The sequence below is a fragment of the Lacerta agilis genome, chromosome 12 (genome assembly GCF_009819535.1).
Source record: "Lacerta agilis isolate rLacAgi1 chromosome 12, rLacAgi1.pri, whole genome shotgun sequence".
Classification (NCBI taxonomy): domain Eukaryota; kingdom Metazoa; phylum Chordata; class Lepidosauria; order Squamata; family Lacertidae; genus Lacerta; species Lacerta agilis.
This window is the reverse complement of record NC_046323.1, coordinates 14,799,518-14,814,971: the sequence shown is the minus strand read 5'-3', so window position 1 is coordinate 14,814,971 and position 15,454 is coordinate 14,799,518. Positions and strand designations below refer to the sequence as shown.

General features: G+C 43.0%; 1 protein-coding gene across 1 annotated transcript in view; it reads left to right on the top strand.

Annotated features, from left to right (window-relative positions):
• The window catches only part of RBMS3 (RNA binding motif single stranded interacting protein 3), a 146,737-nt gene that overhangs the window by 70,841 nt on the left and 60,442 nt on the right, over nt 1-15,454 (top strand). The window contains exon 5 of the mRNA XM_033165046.1: nt 8,535-8,631. Within this exon, the coding sequence (XP_033020937.1) occupies nt 8,535-8,631 (97 nt within the window). The remainder of the gene's footprint in view (nt 1-8,534; nt 8,632-15,454) is intronic.

Sequence of the window (15,454 nt, the reverse complement as noted above, 5' to 3'; positions counted from 1 at the left end):
GCATTTGCAAGTTATTACGGTGAAAAGTCCTTGACATGAAAGCTCAGAGAGACATGTGGTGTGTGTGTGTTTTTCGCTCCTTGCTGTTGCTCGAGTGTGTATTTTCCAGGCTTAAATGCTATTTAGATAACTGCTTCTTTTTTAACTGAAAAGGAAATGGTAGCTGCCTATCAAGTCCTTGGCTTAAGCAAGCCTTTATTGCAAAAGTAGCACCAAGTGTGATTCACCAAGAGCTTATTCCCAGGTAGGAGAATTGGGAGGTTCAAGTAGGACGTTTCCCTCTTTGTATACTTTCTTACCCTCTACAGTCTTTCATTTACATTGCATCCGTCTAAGTGGCAATGTTTTTAACATCTTGGGGGGGAATCCTTTTCCGCCCCTCTAGGAAGGAGGGGGAGTTGCATACATCACGAGCCCAGCACGTGCGCAGGGGATGGTGGCATCCCCTGCGCCCACTGGCTGAGCCCTGGGCGCGGCGCCCAGCTTGCTGACCAACCGGCTCAGCTGTTGGGTGTGGCCGGCTTCATTTAAGCCGGTGCGCGGCCAGGGCGCAGCCTACTCTTTCCTGCTCCCCTCAGCGCGATTTCCCACCCTCCCACCCTCTAGCCAGCGCCCCCTAGCGCCCCGTTAGGCAGGTTCGCTATGACCTTGCTATGAACCTCGGTTGGTCGCCGTCAAGGGGCCTGGTAGGAATTTTCCCACTTGGCAAATTGGCTTCCGCCTGGTGGTTTTTCGCCTACCTCATAGCAACTCGTCACAACTTTGGTTTGGCGGTTAGGCATTGGATCATCCCAGTTAGGATCTCGGTGGGGGGGGGGGAGGTTCGGCCACCACCTCCCCCCAAGGCTCTGAAGGGTACGTCAGTAAATGAGTCCGGGGGGGGGGGCGTGTCCCTGTCCGAAGCTGCGGTGGGTGAGGGCCAAAGGCACGCCCCAATCCGGTGATCACTGGGTGAGGCCCCTAGCTGATGTGCAGCAGCAGGGTCCCTCACCTATCGGTGGTTAACCCTTCCAGGACTGCCAGCACAACGTGCTGGAGTCGGATATTTGTTAGCTAGTTCCAATGCCTAAGCCAATACCGCTCAAATTCGTAACCAATAAAGTTGTGGCCTTTTATGCCCATTAACCTTATTTCTGGTGTCCTGTGTCGTCATTTCTCCACGGGAGGGATCGGGTATTGACATGCAAATCCTGTCCATGTGATGGAAAGGATTAGAACACAAAAGAGCAAAAACACACGGTGCTGGTTACTTGTAGGCTTACTTACATTTATTTCATTTTCAAACTGAGTACCCTATAAATCCCAGTACTATAGTCTAGTACTGATCATTTTCATTTAGCACCTGTAGCTTCATTTTGCTTATGTACTTAAAACCAAAACTTGTCAGGGAACCTGTTTCCACTCCTAGTGGCCAACACAGGAGTGCTAATGAAATAGAGATGACTCGCCAATATTCCTGGTGAGCCAATCAAATATAAATGCATTCAGAACCCACTTTTTAAAAAAATAAATAAAAGGCTCTTGCTTGATGCCCAAAGAGCACCGGTGGTGTGTAAAATGTTCCTATCTCCTCATTCAATACCTCATAAATAGGACACCTGCAAAATATTACCAAGCTATGTTTGAAAGCTAAAACCACAGACGTTTGTTGTCAAGCTTTTAGTGTGTAGGCAGTACTGAACAGAAATTTATTGCTGTTTTCTTTAATTCCCCTCCACCACCACCCCTTCCCAGAGCCTAGTATGCTTGCCACGCATATTTTGAAGTCTTACTTTTTATTTATTACGGAAATGAAATTTCTGTCAGAATATTTTTGACTTCTTCTTTTTCTCCCTGCCACTGTCCCCATCTTAACACAACTAAATGCCTGATTGCTTACTTTAATTAACTGTAAGTTCTAAACTTCAAGAGAAAATAAACCAGCCTCTCCCAACCCTAGTGCCTTCCAGAGGTTTGTTCCTCCAACTCACATCAGCCAAATGGTCACGAATGATGGGAGGTATAGTCTTAAAAAATCAGGAGGGTATCAGGTTGGGGCATGGGACAGGCTCATATGAATTTATGTTGTCATTTAAGTAGTTCTAATAAGTCATTAATAAATTCCATCTTTGAATAAAGTTATTGTCCCACTGAGTTGTCTCATTTGAATCATTACAGTGCAGTCTTAGACATGACTATGCTCTCAAGTCCGTGTGTATAAGATTACAATGTTAGGCATATATATAACATCCCAGATCCAGAAAAACCTATCCATCAATGGTGACTGCTCAGTTTCTACCCAATATCCAACAGCATATGCATACTACAGTAAGTAAACATACTACCATTTCCAAATGATAGTTATTCATTTGCTGAAGGTGCCTCACAAGCATCGGAACAATATCTGTTGGTAAATATTATCCTGTAACTTCTTAAATTACATTTTAAATTTCTTATCCAATATAGGCTGTTAGCTGAAGAAGTCCAAATACATATTAATAAAATTTGACTTAACATGTTCTTAGCTTCAGCAGTTATCTTTATTTAAATTTTACTTAACATACACGGACTCAAATGTCACTGGTATTTTATAATCACCTTCCTTTATGTTTTAACTTGCAATTTTCCGAAATACTATTTTCAAATCCATTCTCAAATTGTACTGGAGCTGTTGCAGGGCAGGCTCTTTTCTTGTCCTCTTTAATATTATGGGATGTGGTATCCAATTTCATTAATAATGTATACATTTTGTCTACCAGGCCAATGACCATATTTTCCCCTTTAACTATAAATGCATGATCTAATTTGAAAATATGGGAACCAAAGATGAAGATTTTTGTGTACCTGTGTTTTTGGGAGGTCTTTACTTCTCCTCACTTTGCATGCATATGGTTACACAAATCACTTTGTGAAATGGACAGCAGCATTCCATTCAGTAAATCACCATATGAAATTACTACATTCCATTAAATATTTTATTTTTGCAAAACCATAGCTTTTTCAAATAGAAACATCTCTATGCAGATTCTGTAGTTTGCATCCTAAGATTTCAGTTCATGAACAGAAGGAGTGACTTTTAATATAATGAGAATTGCTCCTACACAAGGACTCTTTACTTGTGTGGAACTCTCCTTCCTGAAAATAGGTTCCTTCTGTTTACAGAGAGAGAAATAATTAGGCTCCAGGCCACTAATGGAAGGCAATACATGTTTTCAGATTTCTCCTAAAAGTCAATAATGAGGAAGACACATGCACCTCAGGAGGGAGGGCATTCCACAAACAGGGAACCACCATTGAAAAGGTCCTGGATGCGTTAGGTGAGATTATTCGATTTGGCACTAAAATACAATAATTATTGAATCCTGCAGAAATTTAATCAGAAAGGGCAAGCTTTATGCACCAGGTGCTGTCGATTCTCATAGATCTAGAGCCAGCAGCAAATTTAGACCTCCCGAAAACAGTCCATAAATATTTTTAATAGAATCTGGAAATAGACTTGTTGTTTATCATTTTGTTACAACCGTTATTATTTTTTATGTTATAATATATATGTTATAAAATATGGTTTGGTACATGTTTCATGTTATTTGTCCTGCACCGAATACAATGTAAGTCATCTTCATAGAGAATTATTTTCTCAGATTTGCAACATATAAATTACTACTACTATTACTATTAACCTACATTTTCCTACCACCACACCCTTTGTTTTAGCATTATATCTTACTGCTATTTCAAACAGCTGACTACTCAGTGTGGTGTAGTGGTTAAGAGTGGTAGACTCGTAATCTGGGGAACCGGGTTCGTGTTTCCACTCCTCCACATGCAGCTGCTGGGTGACCTTGGGCTAGTCACACTTCTTTGAAGTCTCTCAGCCCCACTCACCTCACAGAGTGTTTGTTGTGGGGGAGGAAGGGAAAGGAGAATGTTAGCTGCTTTGAGACTCCTTCGGGTAGTGAAAAGCGGGATATCAAATCCAAACTCTTCTTCTTCTACTACTACTACTCAGTGCAAACACCCATGAGTGCAATGGGCATACCTGCCTTGTGCCTCAAGAGAGATAAATTTGATAAGTATTAGCCCATATTTTAATAGAAGCTTCCTGACAGATAGTGGTAACCCCAAGCAAAAACAAATAATTCCAAGTTATGTATCAGATACAGCAATTCCATTCAACCTAGTCATATTCTTTCTCTGTGCCTAGAAAAAGTGTAGCTGATTGATAATATTGATCAAACTATATTAGCAGATTTCTTCCATTACAAACTTGTTTGATCACTGTGTATTAAGGAATCAGCAGTGGCCACCTCTTCTTGGCAAAAATATATTCCATATTTTAAAACCCTCATCTCTCAGGGAGATTGGCTTTTATATGGGGGCACATAATTTGACCATTCAAAAGAAAACCCCCCCCCATTGTAATGTTTCCATATTACAAGTTGAAAACATTTTGATAAAGGAATCAGTCACCAAGCTATTTGAACCATAATTTTTTGCAGATTTCACTGAAAGATAAATCTACCATCTATTTTTTATAAGTAATACAGGGTTCCAGAATGACCTGTCCTTCATCATTATAGCTACTCTTCCAGGCTAATTTTTTGTTTTATTTATTTACAGTATTTATATAGGCTTTTTGTTCTCTGTTAAATACATTTTCTCTAATTTTTGACTTTCTACCACCTCTTTTAAGATGGAGGCAGATAATATCAACCTTTTCCTTCTCATTAGCCATGCAGTTTTCCATCTTTTTAGAGGCAGATTAGTCCTTTGATGTTCACAGACAAAGGTCTTATTTATTATTATGTATAGCTGCTGTTCAGTTCAAGAAAAGGACAGAGGAAAAAATAGAAATAGAATTAACTGACAAAGGCTAATTATCCTTAGAAGGAAACTTCTTATTTGAGCTAGAAACAAAAGCAGAGGGAAAAGCTTGTTTTAGCAAGTTGGTCAAACATGTAAAATCAGTTGGGCCTCCTCTGTTGTTTAATGTTTTTCAACTGTAGATAAGGCCCAACAAGCTTCTTCCTCTACATCTTGTTTCCAGAGACCCAGCCTCATTCTAAAAATATTTAATTAATAGGGAATGTCTCATCGCTACATTTTTTTTCATTCAGACACATCATCAGTGTTTATGGGTGTGTACCTATCACAACCTCTATTTTTTTAAACCTTTTATTTCAAAAGGTCATCGTTTCATATTTTCCTCAAAATAACATCCTTTCTGGAGATGCTGATTGCAGAGACCTCTCTAGCCATTGTCCTTCAATGGGTTGAATCTGCACTAGCCCTCTAGGCTACTCCAATAGCAGCTGGACATCTGAATGTCAAATCCTTTTAAACCTTTGAAATTGTTCTTCCGGATAGCCTAGATTCCACTTAAGTTTGGACTTTGAACTCCTTGGGAATTACTCTGGGCCTCAACGTGTATTTTCTCAGCAGAGAAAACTACCCCTTTTGCTCTTTGCTTGACACAAAAAAAGATGAAATGCCTCTATTTCCCATCAATAGTTAGTGAATCATTATTGCTCAATGAACATAATCACCAACACTTGGCGAGAGATCAAAGCTCAGTAGTGAAGCACATGTTTTGCATGTACTAGAAGGGTTTGTTCTCTGGCATCTCCAGTTTAAAAAGGATCCCCTAGTAAGTGATCTGAAAGACCTCTATCTGGAATCCTTGAGGGTCACTGAGAATCAGAGCCATTTCCTCTATCCATCAGTTAACTTGGTTTAGCAATCCGTTACCAACTGATACATCACATAATTAGGTTGTTTAATTATGCATCTGTTGCCAGAACAAAGACTCGTGAGTTTCGTTTTGGATTCGTTCAATTATTTTGTCTATTCAACCTTTGAAGATCTGCTAACTGTAATTAAACCATGCTCAGTTCAATAAAAGGCCCAAGTGATTACAGTAAATCATGACTAGAGTTCTCTATGATTGATAGTTCAGTCCTTGCAATTAAGCAGTAGTGCACTTCATTAAAGTAGTTCAGTGGTTCACTCGATTAATAATAATAGTTGTAGTCAACAAATGGTTATCTTCATTGAAAAGTTCCATTGAAGAGTCACCTACTACTTCCAAAGCAATAGGCCAAAATATGAGTTCAGGTGGCGCAAGGCTGTTAACCAGAAGGTTAATTGTTCGAGCCCCTCACCAAGGGACGGCTGTGGGCCGGATTCCTGCATTGCAGGGGGTTCGACTAGATGACCCTCGGGGACCTTTCCAACTCCACAATTCTATGATTCATCATACAGCAAGCCCAGATTGTGACTCATCTCTTCCCCAATACTTTCCATAGAATGTGGAACCGGGTTCACGTCTCCACTCCTCCACATGCAGCTGCTGGGTGACCTTGGGCTAGTCACACTTCTCTGAAGTCTCTCAGCCCCACTCACCTCACAGAGTGTTTGTTGTGGGGGAGGAAGGGAAAGGAGAATGTTAGCTGCTTTGAGACTCCTTCGGGTAGTGATAAAGCGAGCTATCAAATCCAAACTCTTCTTCTCTTCTTCTTCTTCTGACTGCTACATACATGTATCAGGAAGTTTTTAACATTTTATCGTTTTTTTAAAAAAATATTCTGCTGGAAGCTGCCCAGAGTGGCTGGGGAAACCTAGCCAGATGGGTGGGGTATTATTATTATTATTATTATTATTATTATTATTATTATTATTACATCAGCTTTTTCCTCTGTGCTCTCCCCAAGTGGATGAGTAAACTCCGCTATGCAGTAACACGTGACATTGTCCTAGTTCCTACTAAAGTTTTACGGGAGGGAAGCTGCAAACTCCCCTTCCTCAAATACAACTCTCCCAGCCCTTCATTGGGGCGAGGGATTTCCAGTATCGCAGGTGAGTGCTTCAGACAGAAGCAACCATTGATGCCCTACAGAACTTCCAGCACATTATTTTCTCAGCCTCTCACATATGCTGCACAGGTCACTCCTTGCTATTATTATTATTATTATTATTATTATTATTATTGAATTTATATACATGGAGGTCTCAGAATAAAATCAAAATAGAAAACCACAAGATACATAATCATAAAAATAAAAACAACAACCCAATAACCCCCCACCCCACAAAAAAGAAACACATTTTGCTTCCACACTTGGAGTTGATGTCATAAGAAGCAGAGTGGGAAGGCGTAATCTAATTCTGCTCCCATGTCAAGAATGATTTAATAGATAGTTTTAATTATCCGTCTCTATCTGATAGGGATTGCAAATCAATCAAGCTATGGCATCCTCCATTCTCTTTATATTTCAAACATAGCGTTCCCATCCCATTCCCCCCCCCCAAAGGGGCTGTGTGTTAGTTGAGTTGTGAACTGCAGGCAACAAGTGAATTAGATAAGATGTGAATTAGATAAGAAAGTTTGTAGGTCTTAGTTCTGTTGCATTTGAAAGTTTGTAGTTTTTAGCTGGCATCTGACTTTAAAGTTGCTGGAAACCTGAGTAATGAAAATAAACTCTCTCTCTCCCTCCCTCCCTCCCTCCCTCTCCCTCCCTCTGGTTATTCTCCCAACATCATGGCCATGATCCAAAGAACCAACTGTTCTTGTATATAGCCCAGAAAAATGTAGCAGCCTAACTACTTAAGAGCCTCAAGTCTGCTCAAGTTTGTTGAAGCAACTTGACGAATCCGTTATGCCATTTGTTAAGGGTTCTTGTGAAGCTTCACTGAGTTTTAATCACCAGCCAGCATTTTAAAGGCACTTCCTCTCCATTGCCCAGTACTGTGCAGATGCTCCACTTAAAGTCTTCTGTTTTAGCAATCCCTGCCTTAAATGTGCCTCTACTCAACTCTCTTGGTTGCTTCTGAGATTGTGATAATGTTGCCCTTATACCTCCATCATTTGATGTTGCCTCTGCTTGCCTCTCTTCCCTCATCTTCCCAATCAACTTAGATGCAGGTGGATGTTGTGTCAGTGATTCAGGCTGCAGCCAATCCATGCTATCTCTGGCCCAGCTGTGTGTTGCTGTGGTGGAACTAGTGAGCTGCAGAAGTTAGGGCTGTTCCCAGCTTCTTGACCAGAGGTCAGCAACCTAAGGCTCATGAGGGTCGCTTAACCAGTCCATGAGCCGCCCTCAAGCCGAGCCGCCCACTTGGTGGGTCCCTGCGCGCTGCGCTAAACTGGTACAGTGTGGTGCAGGGACTCTCCCACGGCTCTGAAAATCGCTTTTGTGCATGCCCAGACACCAAAAACCGCTTCTGCGCAGGTGTGATTTTCAGCATCTGGGCATGCACAGAAGCAATTTCCGGTGCCGCAGACATGCACAGATGTGATTTATTGTGTTGTGCTGCACCAGTCTGGCCCACAGAGATTCTCCGCAGGAGTGATCCATCCCATGCCTTGCTGACCCCTGTTCTTGACCAACACATGTGAAAAGAAAAAGACACTGGGTTGCTGTTTTTCTTTTCTTTTTTCGTGGGGGGTGGGGAGCAGGACTCCTGTTTGTGTTAGGCTGTTAATGGCTATGAAACAGTTCACTGCAGCATGTCAGTCCATCACCTCAAGACTCTTCCTTTTGTTTTTTTGTTTGCAGATTTTATTCCTCACCGTACAGTATTGCTACAAACCGCATGATTCCACAGACATCTATCACGCCATTCATTGCTGCTTCCCCTGTCTCTACATATCAGGTATGTTGGAACTGCATGTGCCCCACATGTCCCTAAGTGAGTCTTTGTGATTTGCATGTCAGCATGGTGAATTGCTGCACGCTTTAGTCACGCTGTTAAAACTGTTTTGGTAGCATTTAAAATATATGTGCATATTTGTTCTAAAATTCCTAGTGCGTTCAGGATCTAGGTGTACTTTAAGTAATAACCCTATTATGCATTCGTCATATTTCAACCAACTTTTCAGATAAATCTCTGTTGTTGTTTTTTCCAGTCAGTCCTACCCAAAGTCGATCACACATAGGATGTTTTCTTTTGCAGTGGGTAGAAGGTTGCCAGAGTATATTTTGTCTCCTTTGAGTTTTAACGCTTCACTCTGTGTTTATATATTTAAAGAGATGTACTTCTCTTTAATGGGACCCAGGTGGCGCTGTGGGTTAAACCACAGAGCCTAGGGCTTGCTGATCAGAAGGTTGGTGGTTTGAATCCCTGTGATGGGGTGAGCTTCCATTGCTCGGTCCCTGCTCCTGCCCACCTAGCAGTTCAAAAGCATGTAAAAGTGCAAGTAGATTAATAGGTACCACTCCGGCGGGAAGGTAAACGGCGTTTCTGTGTGCTGCTCTGGTTCGCCAGAAGTGGCTTAGTCATGCTGGCCACATGACCCGGAAGCTGTACGCCGGCTCCCTCGGCCAGTAATGCGAGATGAGCGCCGCAACCCCACAGTCGGACACGACTGGACCTAATGGTCAGGGGTCCCTTTACCTTTACCTTACTTCTCTTTAAAAGTACCCATAAACTAAAAACTTGATTTTATTTATTTTATTGCATTTATCTCCCACCTTTGTTCCAAGGAGCTGAAAGTGTTGCACAGGATTCTCCCCTTCCTCACAAACAATCTGTGAGGTAGATTAGGCAGAGAGGTAGAGACTGCTCCAAGACAAGTGAGCTTCATGGCCAAGTGGGGATTTGAACCCTGGTTTCCCAGGTCTAGCCAGGCACTCTTAACTACTCCACCACACATAAAGATGGGCATTAAGAAAAAAAGTGGCGAGCTGTAATAAACAATCATAAACTTTTTTAAAAAAGGCTTCCTGTGTTGTCAACATATGTATTCTGGGCTTCTCTACTCCCAAGGGTATCTCCCACCCTGACTACTGTGCTGCCTTAATTTGGCGAAGGTTTTGTTCAGTATTTCCTGCAACAACTTCTGTCACTGCTTAAAATAAACATTCTGCATAGCTCGACCAGAGAATTGCAATTGCTCATCTTCTAACATTGTGTATGCCATCAAATGCCAACAGTGCCCTTCAGCTCTCTATATTGGACAAACAGGCCAAACCCTATGCCAAAGGATATATGGACATAAATCTGACAACAGGAATCACAAGACAGAGAAACCAGTAGGAGAACACTTCAAGCTCCCAGGACATTCTATACAAGATCTCAAAGTAGCTGTCTTATTCAAAAATAAAAAATAAAAAAAAATCAGAAATTGACTGGAAAGAGAAGTTGCTGAATTGCAACTTATTACCAAACTTAAAACCATGGAGAGACCTGGTCTGAATAGCGACATTGGATTCTTATCTCATTATACGTGATATAGCTATTTTTAGCCATCTCACCCCTTGCTTTTTCCTGTAAGACCAATTGCAGTCGTTAACAGTCAACAGGTTTACCACACCTATCAGCCAATCACCCATTCCCACCACCCATCGGAGTAATACCCCTCCCCACTCCCTCACTATATATAAGGGTCTGGTGACTTCTGTTTCAGTGTATCTGAAGAAGTGTGCATGCACACGAAAGCTCATACCAATAACAAACTTAGTTGGTCTCTAAGGTGCTACTGGAAGGAATTTTTTTTATTTTTTATTTTGTTTTGACTATGGCAGACCAACACAGCTACCTGCCTGTAACTTAAAAACTCTGGTTAACCAGGCAGCTGTGTGTGTGTGGGGGGGGGAGACACAGCATCTCCTTCTTGCCCCACCCCCCAGTTGATTCAGGGCCCAGATCCATGTTGGGCCAACTCTAAGGTGCTACTGGAAGGAATTTTTTATTATTTTGTTTCTTTTTTCATGGCTCCTTAATTCCATGAAACAGAGGGCCAAAGAGTGGCATATTGAAAGGAACCACCCAGGGGGTCCCAGTCTGGATTGGGAGCCTAGTAATGAGGAAACCATTCCCACGGGAATGAAAGGGACCTCCCCCACCTTCATGGTTTTCAAGTGCAGGGAGCCTGCTCAACACCATGTGCCCAAAAGCAAGTCTAGGACTTCACACAGTTCTTTCTTATACATGAGAGTTCACCCATAACAATAGGTGGCAGTGCAATTTAAGTTTTCTCTCCCGAACTAACACATTTTGGCTATTTTAAAGTGAATACTATGTTTTACATTACCTTCAACACTTTACCAGTCAGTCCTGCAACATTTTCTCACGTTTCTTTAGATACTGTCTTAACGGATCTATGTGCCCTGTGTATGGTGTAAGAAATAATAGCACATTGTGGAATATGCTTTGTTCACCAGGGGTTTCTCAGACAGTGGATTTATGGAACTTTAACTTGGTTACGGAAATGCTTATTAGGTGAGCATAGAAAGATTTGTTAGCTTTTTGTATCCCTAAGTATGAATGCACATACTGCCTTAAAAAAAAGCGTATTTGACAAAAGTCTCTTTGAACAAAAGGAAAAGGTAACCCTTTCCTAGATTATATTCTGGTTTTCTGACTTGTATGCCAGTGATTCTCCTTTTCCTACATGCAAAACCAAATCAAATAGCCCTTATTAATGTGTAGCATATGAATGGCTTTGTTCATACAAATAACTGGCTATCACCAGGATGTATCAGATAAGAAAAGAGTAGAAACACCACAGAATAAATAAATCAGTTGTGAGGAATAGGAGTTAAATATTGAGGGACTGATGGAAGTTAAAGGGGACAACTGATTTTGTTGAGGTTCAGTTCATGCAGAAATTGTGATGATAGATAGATAGATAGATAGATAGATAAGCATATTTAATATACTTAGGGTCCCACATTTATAGTCCAATGAAGGGTCCATTTACAGAGGCTGACAAAGCTCACACAGTTACCCGGTTCGGAATACAAATTTGCCTGTTTATAATGCTCGAAAAATTATGAGACAAACATTATTATTTTTATTTCCCACAAAGTTTTTCTACAGCCTGAAATGAAAACCATGAACAGTCCATTCACTTGCCTCAGTTGTTCTGTGCAAACTGCAGCATTTGCACCGAATAACAAATACAGTTTTCACTGAACAGCTGAAGCATTTGGGAGAAAGTATTCAATCCATTTGGTAGAAAGTGGGGGTTTGGGGGGGCACAGAGTTGGCTGGTTTTCTGACCAATCCGTTCTGGTGAGTAGTCTGGTTGTTGTATTTGGAACCAATTGCAATGTTCAAAGGTAGCCTCATGTACTATGGAACTGCATAAGCCTGCTCTGGATGTTATTCACATTAGAGATAGTACCTTATGTTTCCTCAAGAGAATTCTGTTATTTTAGCCGCAGATGATTCTGTTGAGATTGTGTTTCCTAAGTATATCAGAGGGACAGTGCCATGTTGATAGCTAGGAGAGGAAGGATAATATTGAAGAAAATGCAAGGAAGCTAGAGGTAGAGATAGTAGGATTTCTTATAAACAAAAGTGTCAGCAGAAGAGGATGTCAATCACAGGAATAGATGAGGTGACTGAACACAAGGGAATATATCCATAGCGTAAAAGTTCTAATTTGTTTTTAGGGAAGGCGGGCAGGCAAGATACAGATCTTGCAGCTTTGGTGGCTATGAAGTCTGATAATGACAAATAAAGGCAGTGAAGAAATATGGGTTATTCAAAAGAGGTTAGGGAAGTTATTTTGAATTTTCTGCCTAAGGATGTTTCAGCAGTTATGGCAGTACAGTGGTACCCCGCAAGACGAAATTAATTCGTTCCGCAAGACTTTTCGTCTTGCGGAAATTTCGTCTTGCGAGGCACCTTTTCCCATAGGAACGCATTAAAATTTAATTAATGCGTTCCTATGGGGGAAAAGTCCGGGGGCCCCTCCCGACCGGCACCGGAGCCAAGCCAAGCCGCGTTTTAAGACTACAGTGAGCGAACAGCTGCGCTGCTGTTCGCTCGCTTCAGTCTTAAAACACGGCGCCACGGCTCCGGGAGGGAGGGAGGGGGCCGGCATCGGAGCTCCGCGCCGCCGCGTTTTAAGACTGCAGTGATCGTTGCAGTCTTAAAACGCGGCGGCTCAGGGAGGGAGGGAGGGGGCCGTGGGATCATGCCCGACATCGGGCATGATCCCACGGCCCCCTCCCGACCGGCATCGGAGCTCCGCGCCGCCGCGTTTTAAGACTGCAGTGATCGTTGCAGTCTTAAAACGCGGCGGCGCGGCTCCAGGACATCGGGCACGATCCCACGGCCCCCTCCCGACCGGCAACGCGGCGCCGCGCGGCTCCAGGAGGGCTTGCCTTTTCGCTGCGGTCGGGAGGGATGTTGTCCGCGTCTGCCATTTTGGATCGACTGCGCATGTCTGGACATGCGCAGACATGCACAGTCGATCCAAAATGGCGGACGCGGACAACACCCCTCCCGACCGGAGTGAAAAGGTAAGCCGGCTTACAGTGGTACCTCGCCAGACGAATTCGTCTTGCGAAAAACAGGCATAGGCGAATTCGTCTCGCGAGTCAACTAAAAACTCGCAAAACCCTTTCGTTTTGCGAGTTTTTCGTTGTGCGAGGCATTCGTCTTGCGGGGTACCACTGTACATAAAAGCAAAAGAATTTTATGTGAAATAGGTAGATAAGATACAAAGTGCAATGGGCAGAAACAGGGGAACAACTTTTGTTTCTGAAGCATCTGAGGAATTAAAACAGATTCTGTGGAATGAGGGGGGAAGTATTTGTCAAACAGAACCGAGAGAGAAAAATAAGTACATGACTCAGAAGGAATAGGTGTAAACTTAAAAGGTTTTACGTTTTTTTCAAGAAGGGAAGACAGAAGAAGATGTTTAAATGCCTGGCGAGATATACATTTAAATGGATGAAAATCCACAAAGGCAAAAAGAAGGGCATAGACTGTTTCCTCTGTAGAAGACTTATCAAATGAATTAGCAAAGACTGAACGTGGAAAGGAAATTTTCTGTTCAAAGAAAATGTGCAGTTCCATTTCTCATCACCAAGTGGCAATGCTTCCTAGCCAAGCTTGAAATTCACTTGGTGGTATTTGCCGATTATTTCGAAATCATCAGTTTTACCGCTGCCTGAAAATTGATCATCCCCTTATGAGAATTCATACCAACTGGTGTCAAGCGCCTGATAACCTCTAGTCCTAAACACTGGTAATCAGTATTTTAAAAAAGAAGAGCCTTTGCGGAATGCACACACACGCACACACTGCAAATTTTGTGGTTATTTTACTTTACTTTATTTGTAATCAGTTATTCATATTCTATTATCACTTCTACAATGCAATGTTGCTAGGGAAATCTGAAACATTTACTAAAAATGCCACCAAAGGAAATGTAGTTGTCATAGCAATAGTCAGAGTGAACTTTGATACTTATTGACTCAGACAACTTGAATGGGAAGGCTGCAATGTCATCAGAGTATTTCGCTTGATTTCTAATTGACATGAATGACATACTTTGGTGAGTACGATCATGATGGGCCTGTCCTTGCCGCTGCTTGTCCACCAGGTTTCTCTTACGCACAGCAACCCAGGCCTTGTGGGCGGGGAGGGGGGGTTGCAGTGATTTTTAGGAAGTCATTAGTTTGCACCAGGCGTCCTATTGGGAAGACCCAGTTCTCTGAGTGCATGTTCTGGAAGTTGGGCAATAGGGGCAGTACAGGATTCTTTTTGGTGTACCGACCTCCCCGCTGCACCAAGGATTCCCTGCCCGAGCTGCTTCAGGTCGTGGCGGATGTTCTCCTGGAGTCACCTAGTTTGGTCGTCCTAGGGGATTTTAACATCCATGCCGACACGACCTTACAAGGGGCCGCTCGGGACTTCGTGGAAAGCATGGCCTCCATGGGGCTGACCCTGAATAAGTCTGGTCCAACTCATAGCCGAGGACATGCCTTAGACCTGGTATTCACCTCTATGGATGTTGGTGATCTGACATTAAAAAAAAGTGAAACTAAAGAAGTGCCATGGTCAGATCACTTCCTGGTGCAACTGGACTTCTCCGCAACCCTTCCCCTCTGCAGGGAGGTGGGACCAATTCGGATGGTCCGCCCCCGCCACTTAATGGATCCAAATGGTTTCCAGAGAGTGGTAGGGGATACTTTATCCCATGTTGGTGGCCTTTCAGCCGATTCCCTGGTGGCCCGCTGGAATGTGGAGCTAACCAGGGCTATTGACTGTTTGGCTCCGAAGCGCCCTCTCCGGTTGCATGGAGCCCGGACAGCCCCGTGGTTTTCCCCGGAGCTGAGGGCAATGAAACAATCGTTGAGACGGCTAGAGCGCCGGTGGCAGAAAACCCATTCTGAATCCGACCGAACACAGGTTAGAGCTCAACGTCGAGCCTACCAAGTGGCGATAGCGACGGCAAAGAAGACTTTCTTCACCGCCTCTATTGCATCTGCGGAAAATAGCAGCAGGAGACTCTTTCAGGTGGTTCGGAATCTATCGGAGCCACCTTCGTCATCGGGGCCTGGTAGGGACCCCAAGATCTCCTGCAATGCGTTTGCAAAGTTTTTTGCGGATAAAATCGCTCAGATTCGGAAAGAGATAGACTCCACCGTGGGAGCAGGGCCAGGGCGGGAGAGTGCCAGAGTCCTGTCTAGTCCAGTTGCGTGGGATCAATTTCAGTCTGTTACCTCCGAGGATG